The sequence below is a fragment of the Magnolia sinica genome, chromosome 17 (assembly GCF_029962835.1).
Source record: "Magnolia sinica isolate HGM2019 chromosome 17, MsV1, whole genome shotgun sequence".
Classification (NCBI taxonomy): domain Eukaryota; kingdom Viridiplantae; phylum Streptophyta; class Magnoliopsida; order Magnoliales; family Magnoliaceae; genus Magnolia; species Magnolia sinica.
Window position 1 is genome coordinate 37519221 of NC_080589.1, and position 18319 is coordinate 37537539.

An 18319-nucleotide genomic window follows, 5' to 3' on the forward strand; every position below is an offset into this window, starting at 1 on the left:
TTATGCTCCATGTTGGTCCAAAGAAGTTTGTCCTGGCCTACCAACTTCATCTTGGCAAATCTCACTCGACGAGCATCAAACATATCGTACCACTCAAAATAGTGATCTATGTCGGCCAACCAATCAAGGAATGCTTTGGGGTCCAAGCAACCATCAAAACTGGGGGCGTCAACTTTCACACCTTTCATGACTTATGCATCTGGATCATAACGGTCATAACGCTCCTCATGTGGTGGTGGAACGTGTGCTCGACCACGGCCAACGCCTTGGCCACGATCATGCTCCCACCTACAACTTGATTTCTAGCCTGAGATTGAATGTCTTCCCCAATGTCGGGGTTTGCCTGTAAGGAGGCCTCAAGTTGATTGACGCGCACATTGATCACGGTTAATTGAGTGGCAATGGTTCTATTGTGTGCTTCATTGGTCATCAGATGGTTATTGATTGCATTAAGGGCCTCGACAATCTGCTCTAGATTCAGTGGGATGTAGACCAAAACCACGTACTGAACGAGTGGGCATACACAAGGAAACTCTAAAAGGAAACCCTAGATGTGGCTCTAACCCAGGTGCGACACAAAAATCCTATATGACCAAGATCTATATGGAGACTCAACAAAACCTAGAAAAAGGGCTGACTAAACAAAACGTCCCCTTCGCTGTCTCTACCAAAATTTCACCACAAAGATGGGTTGATAATAGACTGACCTACTCTAAAACTGTTCTCTGATTCCAAAGTTGATGCAGGATTGATGCATAGACTAAGTAACATGTGAGATCAAATAGCCGAATTAAGATATTTAACAAAAAACATAAACATCGCTATAATCATCACAAATATCATGAAAATCAAAAGAAAACCATGCATAATCCTAGCCTAAGCTACCAACATTGTAACTCAAGATCGTTAAATAAAAAGAAACTAGTATCTAATGGATGTAGGGACATCCAAGTCTATTTTAAAATAGGAAGCCTAATACAACCTAGGGTGAAAATTAGGTTTTGGGTAATTTATGAAAGTAGGAAAGTTGGGAATTTTAAGTTTAGGGTTAGGGTTTCAATTGTGGATGGGTATGGGAAAGTTGGGTTTGGGAGAAGACGAAGATTTGGGATGGGAGAATTAAGAATTTGAAGAAAATATCTGGATGGGGAAGACAAGAGAAGATGGTGTTGGGATAGATGGAGACCTCACACCTCCGTTGATGAAGATTAACATCACACCAATCTTCATTCCAAATTGCATCAAAGTATCTTCAAAGCGCATGAAGATGAGAGAAGAAAGCAAGAGTTTTTTTTTTTTTAATTGTCACGAAATTCAATCAGGCAGAGGTCACATGCCCTCCTCTTTTTATAGATCCAAGAAGTTTCAAAAATTACGAAAATCCGTCTTGTGGGCTTTAATGAAAATAACCTTAGTCTAAATAAAATTAACTAAAACACTCATAATGTGTCCAAATATAAAATAACAAAAAATAAATCCTAAAATATGATAAAGTCTAAAACTAATGTGGACGATCAACGATCAATGGCCCGATCGTCGCGTCTCTTTGATCCAACGGTCTAGATCACTCCATAAAGCAGCCCATGTGCATCTTCCTAATGTGGGGTCTTCTAGATGCTCACACATGCACATGGGGTCTTCACCACGATCATGGGTACTCGCCTAGCCACAAGGAAATCGGCGCGCCCACTTCCTCTGATACGTACGTAAGGGTGTACGTGATGTGATGTCCTCATCACCCTGACCTCGACTCCAGCCCACGACCTTTGCCAAACCCTGCTTCCCACCTATTGCCTTACTACCTGGACAGAAAAAAGAGATCGATGATGTTCTGGACACCAATTAGTACTCACCATGGAGGATATCAGAAATACCTCGTGAAATAGAAAGCCAGGCCGGGCCGGATTCAAACAACACCTGGGTTACAGAGGTAGAGTTTCAGCACATTGATCCTGACCTCCTCGAGCACTACCACAATTCTATTTTGCTAGTGGTCAATTCTTTTTAGCTGGGGAGAGTTGATGGGGACATCAAAGGACCTACTCAAGTATACCAGAGATGGAGGCGGCGGCAACCACGGACATCAACGCAACCCTCTCTGTGGATGGGAGATGAGTTCCAAATGGGGCCCGTCGGATCACTTGAAGACCCCACATTCATTGGGCGTGCATCAAGAACATTGAGATGGTGCATGTGGGTTGCTTGAGAGACATTTTTAGTCATAGGTTTTTATTTTCATGTCGATCCAACCATTGGATCTTGTCGATCGGGCCACCCGATTTTCCAGATTTGGTCCCCTTGGACCTTGATCTTGCTTTATTTATGTTATTATTATTATTATTATTTTAAGATTTATTAGACGGTTGAGATTGCACTTAGTTGTTTTAGCGTGCTTATTTTGGATTATGGGCCATAACAGTTAAGTGGATGACAATTGTGTAATTTTTGGTATTTTTGATATATAAGCAAGAGGGTGGGACACCCAACTCTAATGGTGTTTCGAGTAAAAGAAAACAAAAGACTTGTCTGTCTTGAGAAATACAATTCTTCATCTTCCTTTAGGGTTTGTGAGAAAACTCTCCATTCCAATCGGATTGTGGAATGGCTAGAAGATTGCTTGGTGGTGGACTCCTCCAAAGTTCGCTTCTTTTTTCTCTTCTCTAACAAGGTACACAAGTCTCTTCACTTTTTTTCTTCTTGTTTTAACAACTCCTTTAAAACCAAAACCCTTTCATCCCACATCCATTTTTTTAACCTTTCCCCATCAAACCCATCAAAACCCAACCATCCATTGAACCCACATGCACGTCCATACAGACCAGCCTTACGGACAGTCGTACGTCCATATGGACAGCCCTATCCCCACACCTCTTTTTTTACATCTTCTTTCTCCTTACATCATTCTCTACACCCTTTTGCTAAGTCTACCATCAATCTTAAACCTAAAACCATAATCCCCAATTTCCTAAAATCCTATATCCCTAAGTCCCTAATTCTTAGAATCCCCAAACCTTGATTCCCGATTCCCAAAACCCCCTTCAAAAAATCTGATATTCAAATGAACCCATTTTCCCCAAATCTGATTTTTATAGTGCCATTGTTTCTTCATGTGAATGTTGCCCTATCTATGCTAGATTGGAAGTCCCAACTTCCAAGTGAGCCACTCTTGTGATATTTTATACTTTCATGCACCATGTATGTGATAGCCTAGGTCCATTGAGTGGTTAATCTGAATTTTCATAACTTATTATGTGGATGTGCTTGATTTTATAGGTAAAACAAATCTCAACCTTGTTGATTATATTTCTGTTCATTACTCTTAACACTAAGCTTTGAGAGCTGTTGCACAGATTGCACATCGACCTAGCATTTATGTTCTAGATACGCCAGGAGTGTTGGTTCCTTGCATCCCAAACATAGAGACAGGGTTGAAGCTAGCTTTAACAGGTTCGATCCTCTTAAAGAACTTTTTGTTTCCCTTCCCCCCCCGCATGCGCCCATGCGCCCACACACACACATTTTGAAGCTCCTTTTCATGCTTTATATTGTCCACTTGTGCTCATATATCTAAATGTTGCTTCATGATTTGTGATGTTCAAAAACATGTTCATGTTATATGGAATATTATGTCTCGCTAAATGCTTAGTTCCATATTAAAAAAAGCATATAGGAGTTCATCTTGTTGAATAGTATGTATAATGCTAATCTAGAAAACTTCATTTATTTTATTTAACTTCAAGGTATTCAATTGATAATTTCTTTTATCCGAGATGTGTTTTACTACCCATTTCATTGCCTTTTTTATATATTTATTTTTATTAGGTTTAGGTGATGAGGTTATTGTGGTTTCTATTTGGGTAGGGTTACAGAATTTAGGCATTTTGCGGCTTCCGTTATTTGGGGTTTACTTATTCGGTAATGTTTTCAAGGTAGACGTTTGCTAAGATCTCCCTATTTGGGCATGGTCCAAGCAAGGACTTGTGTATGCGTTGGTTAAGGAGGTGGTGAATATATCTTGTTCCCTTTCACCTTTCTGCTTCACTAGTAAATTACTTGGTTGGACATCTGATGGCTTATTGATGCATTACAGGAGTTGTTGGGAGGCGAGGCACTTCGGATTCATCCGAAGGAAACATCTCTATGAACTCTTATGAAAGGACGATATAGATGACTGCCCTTTAGCCAATATGGTAAAAAAGGATCCTTTAAGAACTCAAGACAATTTGGACTGGCTTGTCATCAAAGAGAGGAGGACAATTATTCACATTTCATTTTGTTAGCTGTTGTTTTGACAATCCTTTCTCCAGCACGGGTGATGCAGGACAATTAACCACTTGCTCTAAAAGCTCGAACTGTTAGAGCATGGCGAATTAATCCCTTTATCTCATAGCCCAGGCCCCACATCTCATGGGTTAGGACCTCGGTCGAACCCCACATCTCATGGGTTAGGGTGGGCCCCAAATCACATGGGTACCGCCTCACACGAGCCACCCACCTTGAGTGTGTCCCCGCATCCCACAGGCTACCCCACTCGACCCCGGTGTGAAAATGCCCCTGCATTAATCACCCTCGGTGAGGAGTCTCGAACATGAGACCTCCCTCGTGGGCCCCAAATCACATGGGTACCGCCCACCCCGACTGTGCCCCTGCATCCCACAGGCAACCCCACTCGAGCTTAGTGTGAAAATGCCCCTGCATTAATCACCCTCGGTAAGGAATCTCGAACATGAGACCTCCCGCTCTGATACTAATTTGATGCTGGACAATTAACCACTTGCTCTAAAAGCTCGAACTGTTAGAGCATGACAAATTAATCCCTTTATCTCATAACCTAGGCCCCACATCTCATGGGTTAGGACCTCGGCCGAACCCCCCTCGTGGGCTCCAAATCACATGGGTACTACCTCACACGAGCCACCCACCTTGAGTGTGTCCCCGCATCCCACTGGCTACCCCACTTGAGTCTGGTGTGAAAATGCCCCTGCATTAACGGGTGACGAGTGCATGGGCATGCTAGAATTGCGATTACAATTCCAATTCAAACCGAACAACAATGACCCCGAGTGCCAAAGTAGGTAGACACTGGATATGACCGAGATCCGAGGAGATCGGTCGCCTATTCAACCACTCTCTCAAAGTGTAAACGGATCAGGCGTAGTCAGAGGGTGGGGTTTGTCCTCTGATGATGGGTTTTTTCTTGCCTTCCATACGAAAGGACTTTCTTAATGCAGGAAAAGTGGAACAAAAAAGGGAAATTAAGATCGATCGCTATCGACCACTAAAAAGTGCTTCGATTAGAACTAAAATTATCAACTAGTATTTACACTATGAATTAGGCTAAAGAATGCAGGTAGTAAATGCGGAAAGTAGTAAATAGTTATGCTACGGGAAAGGATTTACTTGATTAAAGTAGCGATTACACTAAGGAATGTAAATTTGACAAGATAACTAAAAGATAATTGAAGATAATTGATTTGTTGATTTGTTTGGGTTGGTGTGGGACGGGTTTCTAAGCATGTTCAACTTTCCATTTATATTGATTCTTTGCTATTCCAGATGCTTCCCAAGATTTGACGGTTACTATAATTGCTTCCTCCATCTCTCTGCTTCTAGATTCTCCCCACGATCTTGCATTCTCTAAATTCTTGACATCTGTCAACATTCATACGAACTTAACCATTAGCTAGTTGTTTGCTTAGTTACTCGAACTCGGTCTCGCCATTACCAATTACTTACAATGCGCTTGACATCTTATAGCCCTTCTTTCGAAATTCGGTTGCATATACTTAAAATAACTTTGCGACTGTTAAGCACGTGCACGCGTAATTCACACGCGTCTGATTTTGAATGACCGAAAATAAGACCCGGTTGGATAGTGTATAAATATTGCCCCCCCTCGTCACTGTCCTTTTGAAGGAGACTACAACGTTTGAGTTTTTTTTTTTTTTTTCAAATATTGCATTAAATATGCACTCGTATTGCCCAATATCTTTGACTACTATTGCCAGTATCAACGTACCGATTTGAAATAGTGGATGAAACTCGAATAGACACGTGTCTTCAAAAAGAGCCGTTTTGTTGTGAAGTGGCATGATTTCCTAATTAATGTCGCCTCTTAGTTCTTCCTTATTTTCCTTCTTCCTTATTCTTCTCCTTCTCTTTGATCATGGCTTCTTCTTCAGCTAAACCTACCTTCTACCAAAATGACATCATGTCCGTAATGGACCTGTTTGTGGAAAAGTGTTCGAAGGAGATGATTTTCAATTCACCAATTCACGAAGATGCTTTCAGTTTAGGTCCTTCGTTCTATCCAGACATTTGGGCCGAATCGCTTCAACCTTTGGATCCATTCTTCCTGATCTGTCTAGGGAGCAATATCCTAATTTAATCTAGAATTATTCCTGATACAACAAATGCATTTAAAGTACCGGGGTTATGGACGAAACCTCTTCTTGGATGGGAAGATTGGTTGAACACAGTCGGCCCAACATGGGGATTTATGGAGGTCGGCATTTTTGAATGTATCAAACTTTCTCTTTCTGAATATTTCCCCAATGTTTCTCTTCTCCTAGCCCTGACGTCGTTTTGGAGTATCTCTACTAACACCTTTATGTTCGGCTGTGGACCGATGATCATTTCTATTAAAGATATATGTCATCTGACCGAGCTTTCTCCTTTCGGAATGACTTATCACGTAAAGGCTAAAGCTGGGCGGCACAAGAGTTTTCCCAATAAGAGCATGAAAGGGTTCTATCAACAGAGCTCCAGACCTGATATTACATTCTCATGCTATGCTCAAAAAATGGGCTGGGATCAACAGATAAATGATATGCAAACTTATTAGATTTCTCTTTCACTGCCATTGATATCAATGGTCCTGGGATGGTATCTTCATTATCTTTGATTTGAGCTGTATCATATATGTCCAATTACTCTGTCATATAAGCGTTACTTTGTAAATTCTATGGTCTAATTGAGGATATGGTCCTTGATAGACTGTAATGGCAGAGCAGGATTTGTTTGGCCGATCTCAATTAGTTGGAATAAGGCTTAGATGATGATATGATGATGAGTTAGTTTCGATGTTTAAATTTCACTACAGTTTGCTGGTAAAAAAACAAAACAGATTATTACATTTAATATTTTCTTGGTTATATACTTTCTGGGCATGCAGGAGCAGTGAAAGATTCAGTTGTAGGTGAGGATCGCCTTGCTCAATATTTGTTGGCCATCTTGAACACACGAAGTACACCCCTTCACTGGAAATACTTGGACAATAGAAGAATGGAAGGATCCCAATGTGAATCCGAGAACAAAAATGACGATTTGTTTAGAGATTCTTTGCCAAGGAAGAAGAAACTGCTGAATGAATCTGATGTGCGGCATATTGAGGTAATGAAATTCTTTCTCCTCTCCAATTGTTGTAACTATATTGGAACCGGTCTCTCATTATTTACTTTATTCTACTAGAACATTAACATGTTCTAAAAAGTTACATCTTGGGGCTGTTATTTCACCTTTGAAATGGTGATTTCGTGGATTAACTTGTAATGTGTCCAATGAAATTTTGGCTCAAGTGTTGGATGTCCCTATTGCCCAAGTCACAGAATTGCCTTTTTGCTCAACAGTTAGAAGCATGTCTTATGTACGTCAGTACATCTTGTGTACATCATTATGGAACTTCACCCATTGATAGAAGCAAACATGTTGACCTGGACAAAATTGAACTCAAAATGTTAGAATACAACATACTGTGATGGTAAAGACTGTTCTTTACATTCTAAGTGGTCTGGGTGATGACTAGAAGTTATGATTTCCGTTACCACCAAACCAACTATTACCCATCTTTGCTGAACTGTGACCTGTTCTTCTACAGCAAGAAGGCATTTATTGTTTACTACAAGCAATATCTCTTACTCCAATGCACTCCAAGAGGTTCTTGTCTCCACCTCATCAAGGCATGATTGAGGTGGCCCAAGAAACAAGGTAGGGCCACAACAACAATCAACAATCAATACAATAGTTGCTGAGGATGAAATAGTTCAAATCTTAAGGTAGGGCCACAACAACAATCAACAATCAATACAATAGTTGCTGAGGATGAAATAGTTCAAATCTCTCTCTCTCTCTCTCTCTCTCTCTCTCTCAGGGCCACAACAACAATCAACAATCAATACAATAGTTGCTGAGGATGAAATAGTTCAAATATCTCTCTCTCTCTCTCTCTCTCTCTCTCTCTCTCATGGACCATTGTCCCAACAAAACTTTTGATGTCCCCTTTTGTTCTGGTTGTGATCGAGGTTAACTGCCCATTCCTTAACTAGGATAACTGTTCAATGGCCCCAACCTCGTGAATCATCTAATTTTTGTCTCCAAACTTTGCATTATACATTTAGGTGGCATGTCAAATCCGTGGACATGAAATCGACATTGCTGTCAATTCCTATTACCAAATTCCACTCTTTTATTTATTTATGTATTTTTATGAAAGATCATGCCAATTTAATTAAGAGGAAGAGATCTCCTCAAGTAAAGGTACAAGCCAAACCAACAAGAACCAAAAGAAGCCATGGAAAAGGAAACAGTGGGCTCGAGACAAAGTCCAAGAAATTGCATCCATTGTTGCCCTTACCTCATCAGGAGACCGACAACGATTACGGAAGCATATCTTTGTGTACATCTCAAATCAACCAAATACTGGCTAGAAGAACTAATCTCCACACCACTTTCCCTTTGAGGCCAATCCCACGCCCATAGCAAGCTAGGAGGAAGTCCTTAGCGGATCTTGGTATCTCCCAACTGAATGTACTCCATGCTGCTTTGGCAAATGTGCAGTGCATAAACATGTATTTCACTGATTCTGCATCCCAAAGTCACATAATACAAACATTGGGTATAGTTATATGTGCCTTTTGTAAATAATCCACAGTAAGCACCATATTCTTCCCTACTGACCAAATGAAGGCCAAGGCTTGGGGGGTGGGCACATTTGGTGCCTGGAGCGCCTCATTTAAATAATGATAATAAAGAAGAAGCTTCCAAACTTATCTATTTCCAAGCCCATGCATACCAAATTATCTTCAAATGTTTTATGCTAGCATACAATGTCATTCTGCTTTATCTCGTGCGATGTCAGATCTCTCCTTCAACAATGCATCAGAGACATCTTGGGTTGTTGACATCATGTGATAGACGATATATAGTTCCACTAAGCATCCAACAGATTCAATTGCGGGATGTGGAAGTGTTTGTTTCACATTTAGCAAGTTGCTAGGAAATGGAAGTGAGACCATGAGTCTGAAATGTGATTTGAAAAGTGGCACTTGGGTATAAGGTTCATGCAACTAAGTTCTTTACAACTTTATACAAAGTTTCAACAAGTACCATTGTATGAAACAATCATCTTCACTGTTTTTGTTCTTGTTGCGGTCATGTATTTTTTACTTTATCTATATGTTTTCTTTTCTTTTCCAGAGAACTGAAATTTATTAATAGAGCTTGCCAAAAGGTGAGAAAATAATACACCTAGACTCTACAACTCAGAAAAAGAAGAGAGATTGGCAGATTTGAGTGCCTTTACATTATTAGCCCATTCCATCACACTAAATTTTTCTAATAATCTCTCCCACCGGAGAGCTACCATTTGAAAAACATTGGCTATTTCAAACCTCCTAGATTGACCAAAGAATCGCCATGAGGAGCCTCCACAGTGCTTTCCCTACTTTCCCCGCACCACCCCATGCTAGGCCCATAGAAGGTCTTTATTAGACTTTGGCATCACCCATGAGATGTTGAAGATATTTAGGAAATGCTCCCCTACCTTTCAAACAAAAGGGCAATGGATGAATAGATGATCAATCGAATTTGCATCTCCCATACACACCACTTAAAATTGGGAAGAACAAGGGATCTCTTCTGCAAGTTGTCAATTGATAACACTCTCTTCCTTCCCACGAACCAGATGAAGGCCGTGTGACTCTTGGAGGGGCTCCATGAGACCAATGGTGGAATGGGTAGGTGTGATAAAAAAAATATGAGGCGACTCGCACATCATTCTATAAAATGATCGAACTGAAAAACAACCCGAGGTATGAACATGCCACACTATAGAATCCTTCTATGTTGTCGAGCGAGCATAACTCTTAAAACGGTCTAACAAGTTGGCCAAATCCATAATCTCCTCCTCTGTTATGTTTCCACGACAAGGAGGATACCACACCATGAAGCCACCACAAATAGAGTAACAACAATCCACTGTGATGTTCCTATCCAATGCGAGGTGGGCCACTCTAGTGAATACTTCCTGAAGTGGCTGATCTTCACACCGCACATCCTCCTAGAAACGAGCATGGCTTCCAACATTAAGCGAGAAGGGTATCTCTTTACAAAACATAGGATCTATCGATGCTACTGCTTTCCAAAGGCTGGAGGCATGATAGCGAGAGGATCTCTTCACTCCTCACCCTCGCACATGTACCATATTTGTGTGCGATAAGCTCTCGCCACAATCTTCTTTCTTTGGTACCTATTGATGCAGTTTTCCGGCAGACCCTCCGCGGTAGACCCTCTGGTACCTATAGGTGTAAAAGAGAAACAAAGGAGACCCTGGCTAGTGCAGGGGACTCTCCGATGCCTAAGTCAGGAACAAGGTATTTTTTGTAGGGTAGGGTCTCCAGAAAAGAGACACCAGTCAAGTGCTAGGGTAAGAATGTGCGTACCTTTGAAGGTTGGGGGATACCACTATATATAGGGTAGAGAGTCCAATCGTACGAGGATTCGTCCCGATATCTTGGAGATTTGTCCGGATCTGGGATCTTTACGAGATATTGGATTCCGATGTTATCGGGATCTGATCTTATCCCCCGAAGATCTGGGGAGAGATCATTGGGATTGTAGGAGATTCCTCGATTCTATAGCTCGGATTTAAGTCGGCTCCCATAGGCAGGTGATGGCTCGGGAATAAGCAACTTCAATCTTCTTGACAGATCAGCATTCACCATCTTCAACCAACGGTTGGGCTGGTGGGCCCGTGTTCCCTTTAACTGGGCGCTAATGGTCCTTGACCTTGTTATGGGACGTCGCCGACCTAAAACCGGACGATAGCCGATCTACAGCCGTCCAATGGCCGATCTATGGCTGAGCTATAACTGGGTAGTAGGCGATCGGGGTTGATCTATGGTCGGGCTTTATTCGACCTATGACCGTTCTATGGTCGATCAGTAATCGACCTATTAGGTCGGAACACGGCTCTTTCGAATGGGGCTCGTAGCCGTGTTCTTAGAGTGTCCTTACAGTCGCATCAACCTTCCTGAAGGTCAGCCTGTTTCTAGATGTAGACGCCTTATCAGGCTTAGGTTTCACTGGGCCCATGTTGGCTAAGCCGAGTTGGTCCATTCCATAAGCCGACTTATGGACTTGTCAATTTTTCCCCCAACAGTGAGCCCCCCTTTTCTAGTCGATCTCAGAAGTTCGAAAAGTAAGTTTGGTCATAGTTAGGTCGGATTTTGCGTGGACTAGGTCGAGTCGCGTGGTCATTAATGCTAGGTATGGTGGCCAGCACGGTAGTCGAAGCGTTGTCAATCCGTAATCTTGATGTGTCGTTTCGTGGCTCGAGGTCACGTGGGGTGTCAAGCCGTCTTTTCGATGACGGACCGATGAGATCGTGATGCATGGTGCTGTACTTGATATTTAGGTCGAGCAGCGCATGAGGTCGCACCACGTGTCGAGTCGGGATAGCCGAGGGGACGTCATACGGGGTGCGCATTGATGGGCGTCTTCAATGCCTACCACGTGGCATGACTATATAAAGGAAGCCCTGACCCTTTGGGTCTTTCCTTCTGCGTTCTCATTTCTTCTTTCTGGACGATTTTCGGTGTCCATTTCTTCTGTAATCGGGCCAGCGACTTGCCCATTTCTTCTCCGGTGAGCTCCATCTTTCCCTCCTGTCGTTTTTCAATTTTCGAGTAGCTTTTACTCGCAAACACCATGTCCAGCTCGTTGAGCTAGCGGGAGGGGGCTTCTGGTGGCGACAGTGGGGCGAGTTCTCACCTTAGGGTAATGTCGAACCCACCATCGCCACTAGTGATTATGGCAAAGGCCAACTTCCAGAAGCGGGTGTTGGAGGGGTCTCCTGCCCAGAGGTCGGCGCCCGTGGCCAGGGTGTTGGATTTGGCCCTATTGCAGAGGATAGCACCTGTGCTTAGGGCGTCAAGCACATCTCCGGCCAAGGGCCCGGTTGCTGTGGGGCGCGAGCCTTCGGGAGAGGTCGATCTGGAAGAACCCGATGATGAAGAGGGCCCGAGGGGGCTGGTGCCCTCGACCTTGCCTGAGGAAGAGTTGGCCCAAATTAGGCTCGGAAACCATGTCCCCGAGTCTGTGGTCCAACTTCCTTCACAGGACGAGCTTCCGAACCGACCTCTAGAGGGAGCCGTTGCGATCTTCCAGGTCACGCTTCAGTGTGGCCTGTGGCTTCCTCTACAGGGAATGGTCAGGCGTCTGCTAGCTTGCCTTGGCTTAGACCCGAGACAGATGATCCCGAACGGGTGGAGGGCCTTGTTCGGCTGTGCGGTCCTGTGGGCCGAGCTAGACCAGCCTGAGCTATCCGTGGGCAAGTTCCTCCACCTGTACCAGTTGAAGCCGAACAAGCTCCAGCTTGGCTGGTACTACTCTGCTTGGTGGAATACTGGTGGGGCCCTTATAACCGACCCTCTGTCGTCCATAAAAATTGGAGGGACAAATGGTTCTAGGCCTCTGGGTGCTAGGAGACAACCGAGCCAGAATCAACTCCCACCGTCCCCCAAGCTTTCTCCGACCCAGGTCCGTATTTCTGCTGTAGTAGTTGTCCCTTAGGGCCTGTTTGGATTTGCATATAAGGGTGTATTGTATTGTATCCGACTACTGTTCATGTATACGTTCGATCATTTTCAGAATACATCCAAATCAACATGCCATTAACCAATGTTTGGATAGGAGGTATTGTTCGGGAAAGTATACAATTTTTTGTACAGATCAATGTTTGGAAACAACGTATAAGGGCTGCGTATTGTATATACGTATAAATATTGATAACATGTGTACGACTGTAGCTATGTACGACTGTAGCTATTTTTAAGTTCTCATACATTGTAGCCCAAGTGGGGCCCACTGTCATGTTTGTGATTAATCGTACTCGTCCATCTTGTTCTGATTGAATAATCCTACCCATCCATCCATTGTGACCAAGTTGGATTGACATGTTTAACGGTATGGATGGCATCTAAAATGGCATGGAGTCCTAAAATGGTCTCACGGAATAAATGGACGAGGAGAATCATTCACAAACATGACTGTGGGCCCCACCTCGGTTACCAGCACAGGAACTTCTTGTGAAACACGCACCTTATCCGAAGAGGTGATGTGGTTCCCATGATGAGGTCGACGCTCATCCACACCGTCCATCTAGTAAGAATACAGGGGGGAAAATTTGTTTGAAAAAACACTGTAAAAATCTCATTTATGTTCAAGCAGATGTGATTGGATTTTCCACCCAATCTGAAAGTCACACAAAAAACTCCATGATAAAGTACTTTCCGCCGGACGATCTGGTGTGCGAATGCCCGATTTGCAACTTGCAACGTGGTAAGAAGTGTATCCTGCCTACTGTATTTTGAAATTAGCCTTTTGGAAGGGAACCTTCTCAGCTGAATGGCCACATGCAAAAGGTTAGAGATGATCTAAGCAGCTGCTGGAGTAGAAATCTTACGTCCTCAGAAAAAAAAAACTTTCTACAACATACTGATCCTCTATCGCACGCAAATACAGTGTCTTGAATAGGCTGTACTGACGGTAACAGAGACGTCTGACAATACACTATCATCGCTGCAATTTTTTGAATAAATGATGTATTTGCGCGCATGGTGTTCCACGGATCTCAACTCCAAACCAAACACTGTATAATGTATTTCTAGCCCATTAATACAATACAATACACCCTTATACGCGAATCCAAACAAGCCCTTAGTTGATCGGTTCTCACTGACATCTGACCTTTGTTGCATGTGTGTTTTTTTTTTTTTAGTCGTACCCAAGCATCCTCCTCTGCTTAGCAGCGGATCATTAACTCGGATCCGTGACTTGTAGGTGATCGAGGAAGGGAAGAGGTCTTGGAGTACTTCTTTCCGAGCTACTCCTCAAAACGGGCTTGGACTCTGCTCTTACTGGTAAGAACTTTGGTAAGATCTTCAACCGAGCCTCATAACTTAGAAATTTTCGAGAATTTTTCTGACATCTCATTCTTGTACATCGATATAGAGATGCCTGAAGCTCGCTCGTTCATCCGTCCTCCCTCAAAGGTTCGCGCGCCCCCTCGAGATGAGTCGGTGGCACCGAAGAAGAAGTAGAAGACCTCCAAGGCCAAGGGGAAGGTCGGCCCCTCTTGCCCGGTCGTCTATGAGGTCGAGGGAGAGGGCACAGATGGGGAGATCCCTTCTGGAGCGGCGGGAACAGATGTTCCAGAAGGCGTCACTCCTGCCGAGATCCAGGGGGCTTCTGAGCTTCCTGCTAAGCCGCGACCCTCGGGGAGGGTGGAGGCAGAAGAGAGACGAGGAACCCTTCGCCAGGCAGTGGAGGAGATCCTCCCATGGATAGACCGTCATATGGCTGAAGAGGAGTACATCGGTTTGTTCGGCTCTCCCATGGATATGCTTCCCGGGAACATGTCGTCGACCCTCCTTGGAGTAAGCACCTCATCCAAAGCTGATTTGTATTCCATTTTTTATTTTTTATTTTTGGTTTCTCGTTCTTCACCCTTTTTTTTTTTGTAGTTCGCCCCATGCGTATTGAGAGCACGTGTTGAGTTTGCTCGGACTCGGGCGAAGTGGCCGAGCAACGAGTGGCTCACTCTAAAGCCAAGCTGCAGGCTGTGAAGATGGCTCTCGAGGCGTCTTTCGCTGAAAAGGCCGAGGTAGTCGCGTGGCTGGAGGAAGCCAAGGGCTTGCATGACAAGTGCCATGCTCAGCTTATTGAGACCGAGGTGAAGCTAGAGAAGCTGAGGAAGGAGACCAAGGTTGTGATCGCCATGGCTCGGAAGGAGACTCTCCGTGAGTTCAAAACGTCTCAGGCGTTCCTAAACGAGTGGGATAACCTCTTCCGCCAAGGTTACACTGAGTGCGCGAGGGTGATGAGGTAGACCTTCCCAAATGTTGATCTCTTTGCTTTTGACGAGCGAGAGTCGAGCTCCGATGGGTCTGGCGACGAAGTGGCTCCCGAGGCGGCTCCTGAGGTGACTCCCGAGCAACCTTCTGAGGCCTGATGCTCGGCTTTTGCAGAGCAGTATTTCCTTCATCATGTTCTACCTTTCCCTTTTTTCAGCTTCAAGCACTTCAAGTGCACCTCGCTCGTGCCTTTTTAAGCTTCAAGCACTTAGTCACTTGTAAATCGGTGTACATGTATTTTTCTGGGACATTACTGATGTAATCATGCCCTTTGGGCCTTTATCAATGAAAATACTTCTATCTTGAATTCCGGATTTCTGAGCTAGGTAGGTTGTTTTGAACTTCATATGAGTGTTTCAGACTGAGGCTAAGTTATAACTTGGGCATCGGTCGGATGTTGTGCGTAGAATTGTTGCAACTTGTCTAAACCAATTAGTTCGGACGTAGATCAGTCGTTGATCGAATCTAGGTCAATCATTGATCGAATCTAGGTCGATCATTGATCGGATCAGATCGCTTGTTAGTCAAACCATGGTCGGCCGTTGATCGGATCGAGATCGCCCAGTTATCAGATCTTAGTCGGGAATTGATTGAATAACATGCTTACGCTTTATTAATGTAACTCAGAATTGAATAATACATAATGAACATTGTACCGACCCAATTTAACGGTAATAGATATTCAAATGTTTGGTGTTCCAAGGGTGTGGGAGCAGTTGTCCAGCTAAGTCCTGTAGTCAATATGAGTCAGGTCGGCTCGTGCTCGAAACCACATAAGGTCCTTCCCAGTTCGGACCTGAGGTTCCTGACCTTATCTCCTTGGTATTCTGGAGCGTCCTCCAAAGAACTAAGTCTCCGACTCGAAATCTTTTGACCTTCACCAGTGCATTATAGAAGCGTGATACTTGCTGTTGGCGAACGACAGTCCGAGTCCGAGCTAGTTCCCTTTGCTTTTCAAGGAGGTCGAGATTAAGGGCCATAAGCTCGGTATTGGTTCGTTCATCGAATGAACCTATTTGGGTTATATGCAGTTCGATCTCTACGGGCGTGGCTACCTCTGCTCCATATGCTAAGGCGAATGGGGTCTTTCTGGTAGCTGTTCGGGCAGTAGTTCGATAAGCCCAAAGGACTTTCGAGAGTTCTTCAGTCCACGCTCATTTAGCATCCTCGAGCTTGGTACGGAGATGATGCTTGATGATCTTATTGATAGCTTCGACCTATCCATTCTCTTGTGAATGTCGCAGTGACAAGTAGACGTTGCGAATTCCGAAGTTCTTGCACATCTTCTGATATTGTTTGTTATCAAACTGTTTCCCGTTATCGGAGATGATAGTCCGAGGGATCCCGAACCTGCATATGATATTCTTCGAGACGAAGTCCGTGATCTTTTGCTCGGTTATCTTCGCTAACAGTTCTGCTTCTGCCCATTTGGTGAAATAGTCGACGGCCACGACGACGAACTTGGTCTGACCTTTTTACCCATGGGGAGAAGACTAATAATATCAATTCCCCCACCGAGCAAATGACCATGCCCCGGCCATTGGGGTGAACTCTTCTAGGGGCCCACCGAGGTATACTAGCGAATCTTTGATATTTGTCACATCTCTGGACGAGCTTTCATGCGTCATGCTGGATGGTTGGCTAATAGTAACCCTGTCGAACGACCTTGTGCGCTAACACTCATCCCCCAGAGTGGTTCCCGCAGATTCCTTCGTGGATCTCCCTTAGGATGTGGTCGGACGCACCTCAAATAAGGAAGGTAGAATCCTCTTTTTTTTGTTATAAAGTATACTGTTGAGTATGGTATATCGGGCGGCTTTGATCTTCATTCGCCGTGCTTTCATTCGGTCTTCGGGTAGCTTGCCATTCTCGAGGTATTTGATGATCGAATCCATCCAGGTTGATTCCGAGTTGATTGGAAGCATGGTCGCGAGCTTGGCTTCATTGATGTTGGGATTTGATCTTCATATGCTGTAGCGAGCTTCACCAACATGTCGGCTTTTGAGTTCTCGGCCCGTGGAATCAGGGCAACACTACATTTCCGAAACTTGCCGATCAATTCTTTGGCTCTTAGGAGGTAGGCTTTCATGCGTTTTTTCTTAGCTTGATAGGCGTCGGCTATTTGGTTGACGACCAACTGTGAGTCGCTAAAAACTTCAAGGTGTTGAGCCCCCATGTTTGCTGCCAATTTAAGTCCGACGAGCAAGGCCTCGTATTCCGCTATATTGTTGGAGGCTTAAAATCCAACTCTTAAAGCATACTGTACGCACGTATGGTCAAGAGTCTCCAGGACTATCCCGACCCCACATGCCTTAGAATTGGATGAGCCATCAACGTAGAGTGTCCACTTGGGTGGGTCGGGCATTGCCTGGGTGTCGGACGGTTCAATGATTTCTGGGGCGAGTTCCAGCCTAGGGAGGTTAGTTGTAGCTAGGTCCTTACTCGGATCTTGCTCGGGAGAACAAGTTAGCTCGACAATGAAGTCGGCCACTGCATGACCCTTGATCGTGGCTCGTGGTTGGTATTTGATGTCGAACTCGCTTAATTCAGTCACCCACTTAGTCAGCCAACCTAAGGCTTCGGGTTTTTGTAGGACTTGACATAGTGGTTGGTCGGTCAGAACGACGATTTTGTGAGCTTGGAAATACGGCCGTAGGCATCGGGAAGAGATAACCAATGCCAGGGCCAGTTTTTCTAACATGGGGTACCTCTTCTCTGTAGGGACCAGAGCTTTGCTGACGTAATGGACTGGAACTGTCTTCCCTTGTGCTCTCTAATCAATGCCGAGCTAACCGCTGCGTCGGATACGGCCTAGTATAACAACAAAGTTTCTCCTAGCTCAAGTTTAAAGAGCAAGGGTGGTGACCCTAGGTATTGTTTGAGCTGTTGAAAGGCTACCTCGCATTCGTCGGTCCATTTTACTATGTGTCCCCTTCAACTGTTTGAAGAAGGTGAGACACTTGTCTGTAGCTCGGGACACGAAGCGGTTGAGCGCCGCTACTCTTCCAGTGAGTCTTTGTATTTCTTTGATTGTCTTTGGTGACCGCATGTCGAGTAGGGCCTTAATTTTCTCTAGATTTGCCTCGATCCCTCGCTGGCTGACCAAAAAATCGAGAAATTTTCACGAG

The 18319-nt window shown here is 44.2% G+C and overlaps 1 protein-coding gene across 4 annotated transcripts in view; it reads left to right on the forward strand.

Annotated features, from left to right (window-relative positions):
* LOC131230232 (short integuments 2, mitochondrial) overlaps window positions 1–18319 on the forward strand; it is a 115473-nt gene that overhangs the window by 64950 nt on the left and 32204 nt on the right. For 3 of the 4 annotated variants that reach the window (XM_058226064.1, XM_058226060.1, XM_058226063.1), the window contains 2 exons: window positions 3351–3447; window positions 7175–7392. In XM_058226064.1, the coding sequence (XP_058082047.1) occupies window positions 3351–3447; window positions 7175–7392 (315 nt within the window). Of the gene's footprint in view, window positions 1–3350; window positions 3448–7174; window positions 7393–7876; window positions 8021–18319 lie in introns of those variants that run through there. The other variant, XM_058226061.1, reaches the window with a different exon arrangement.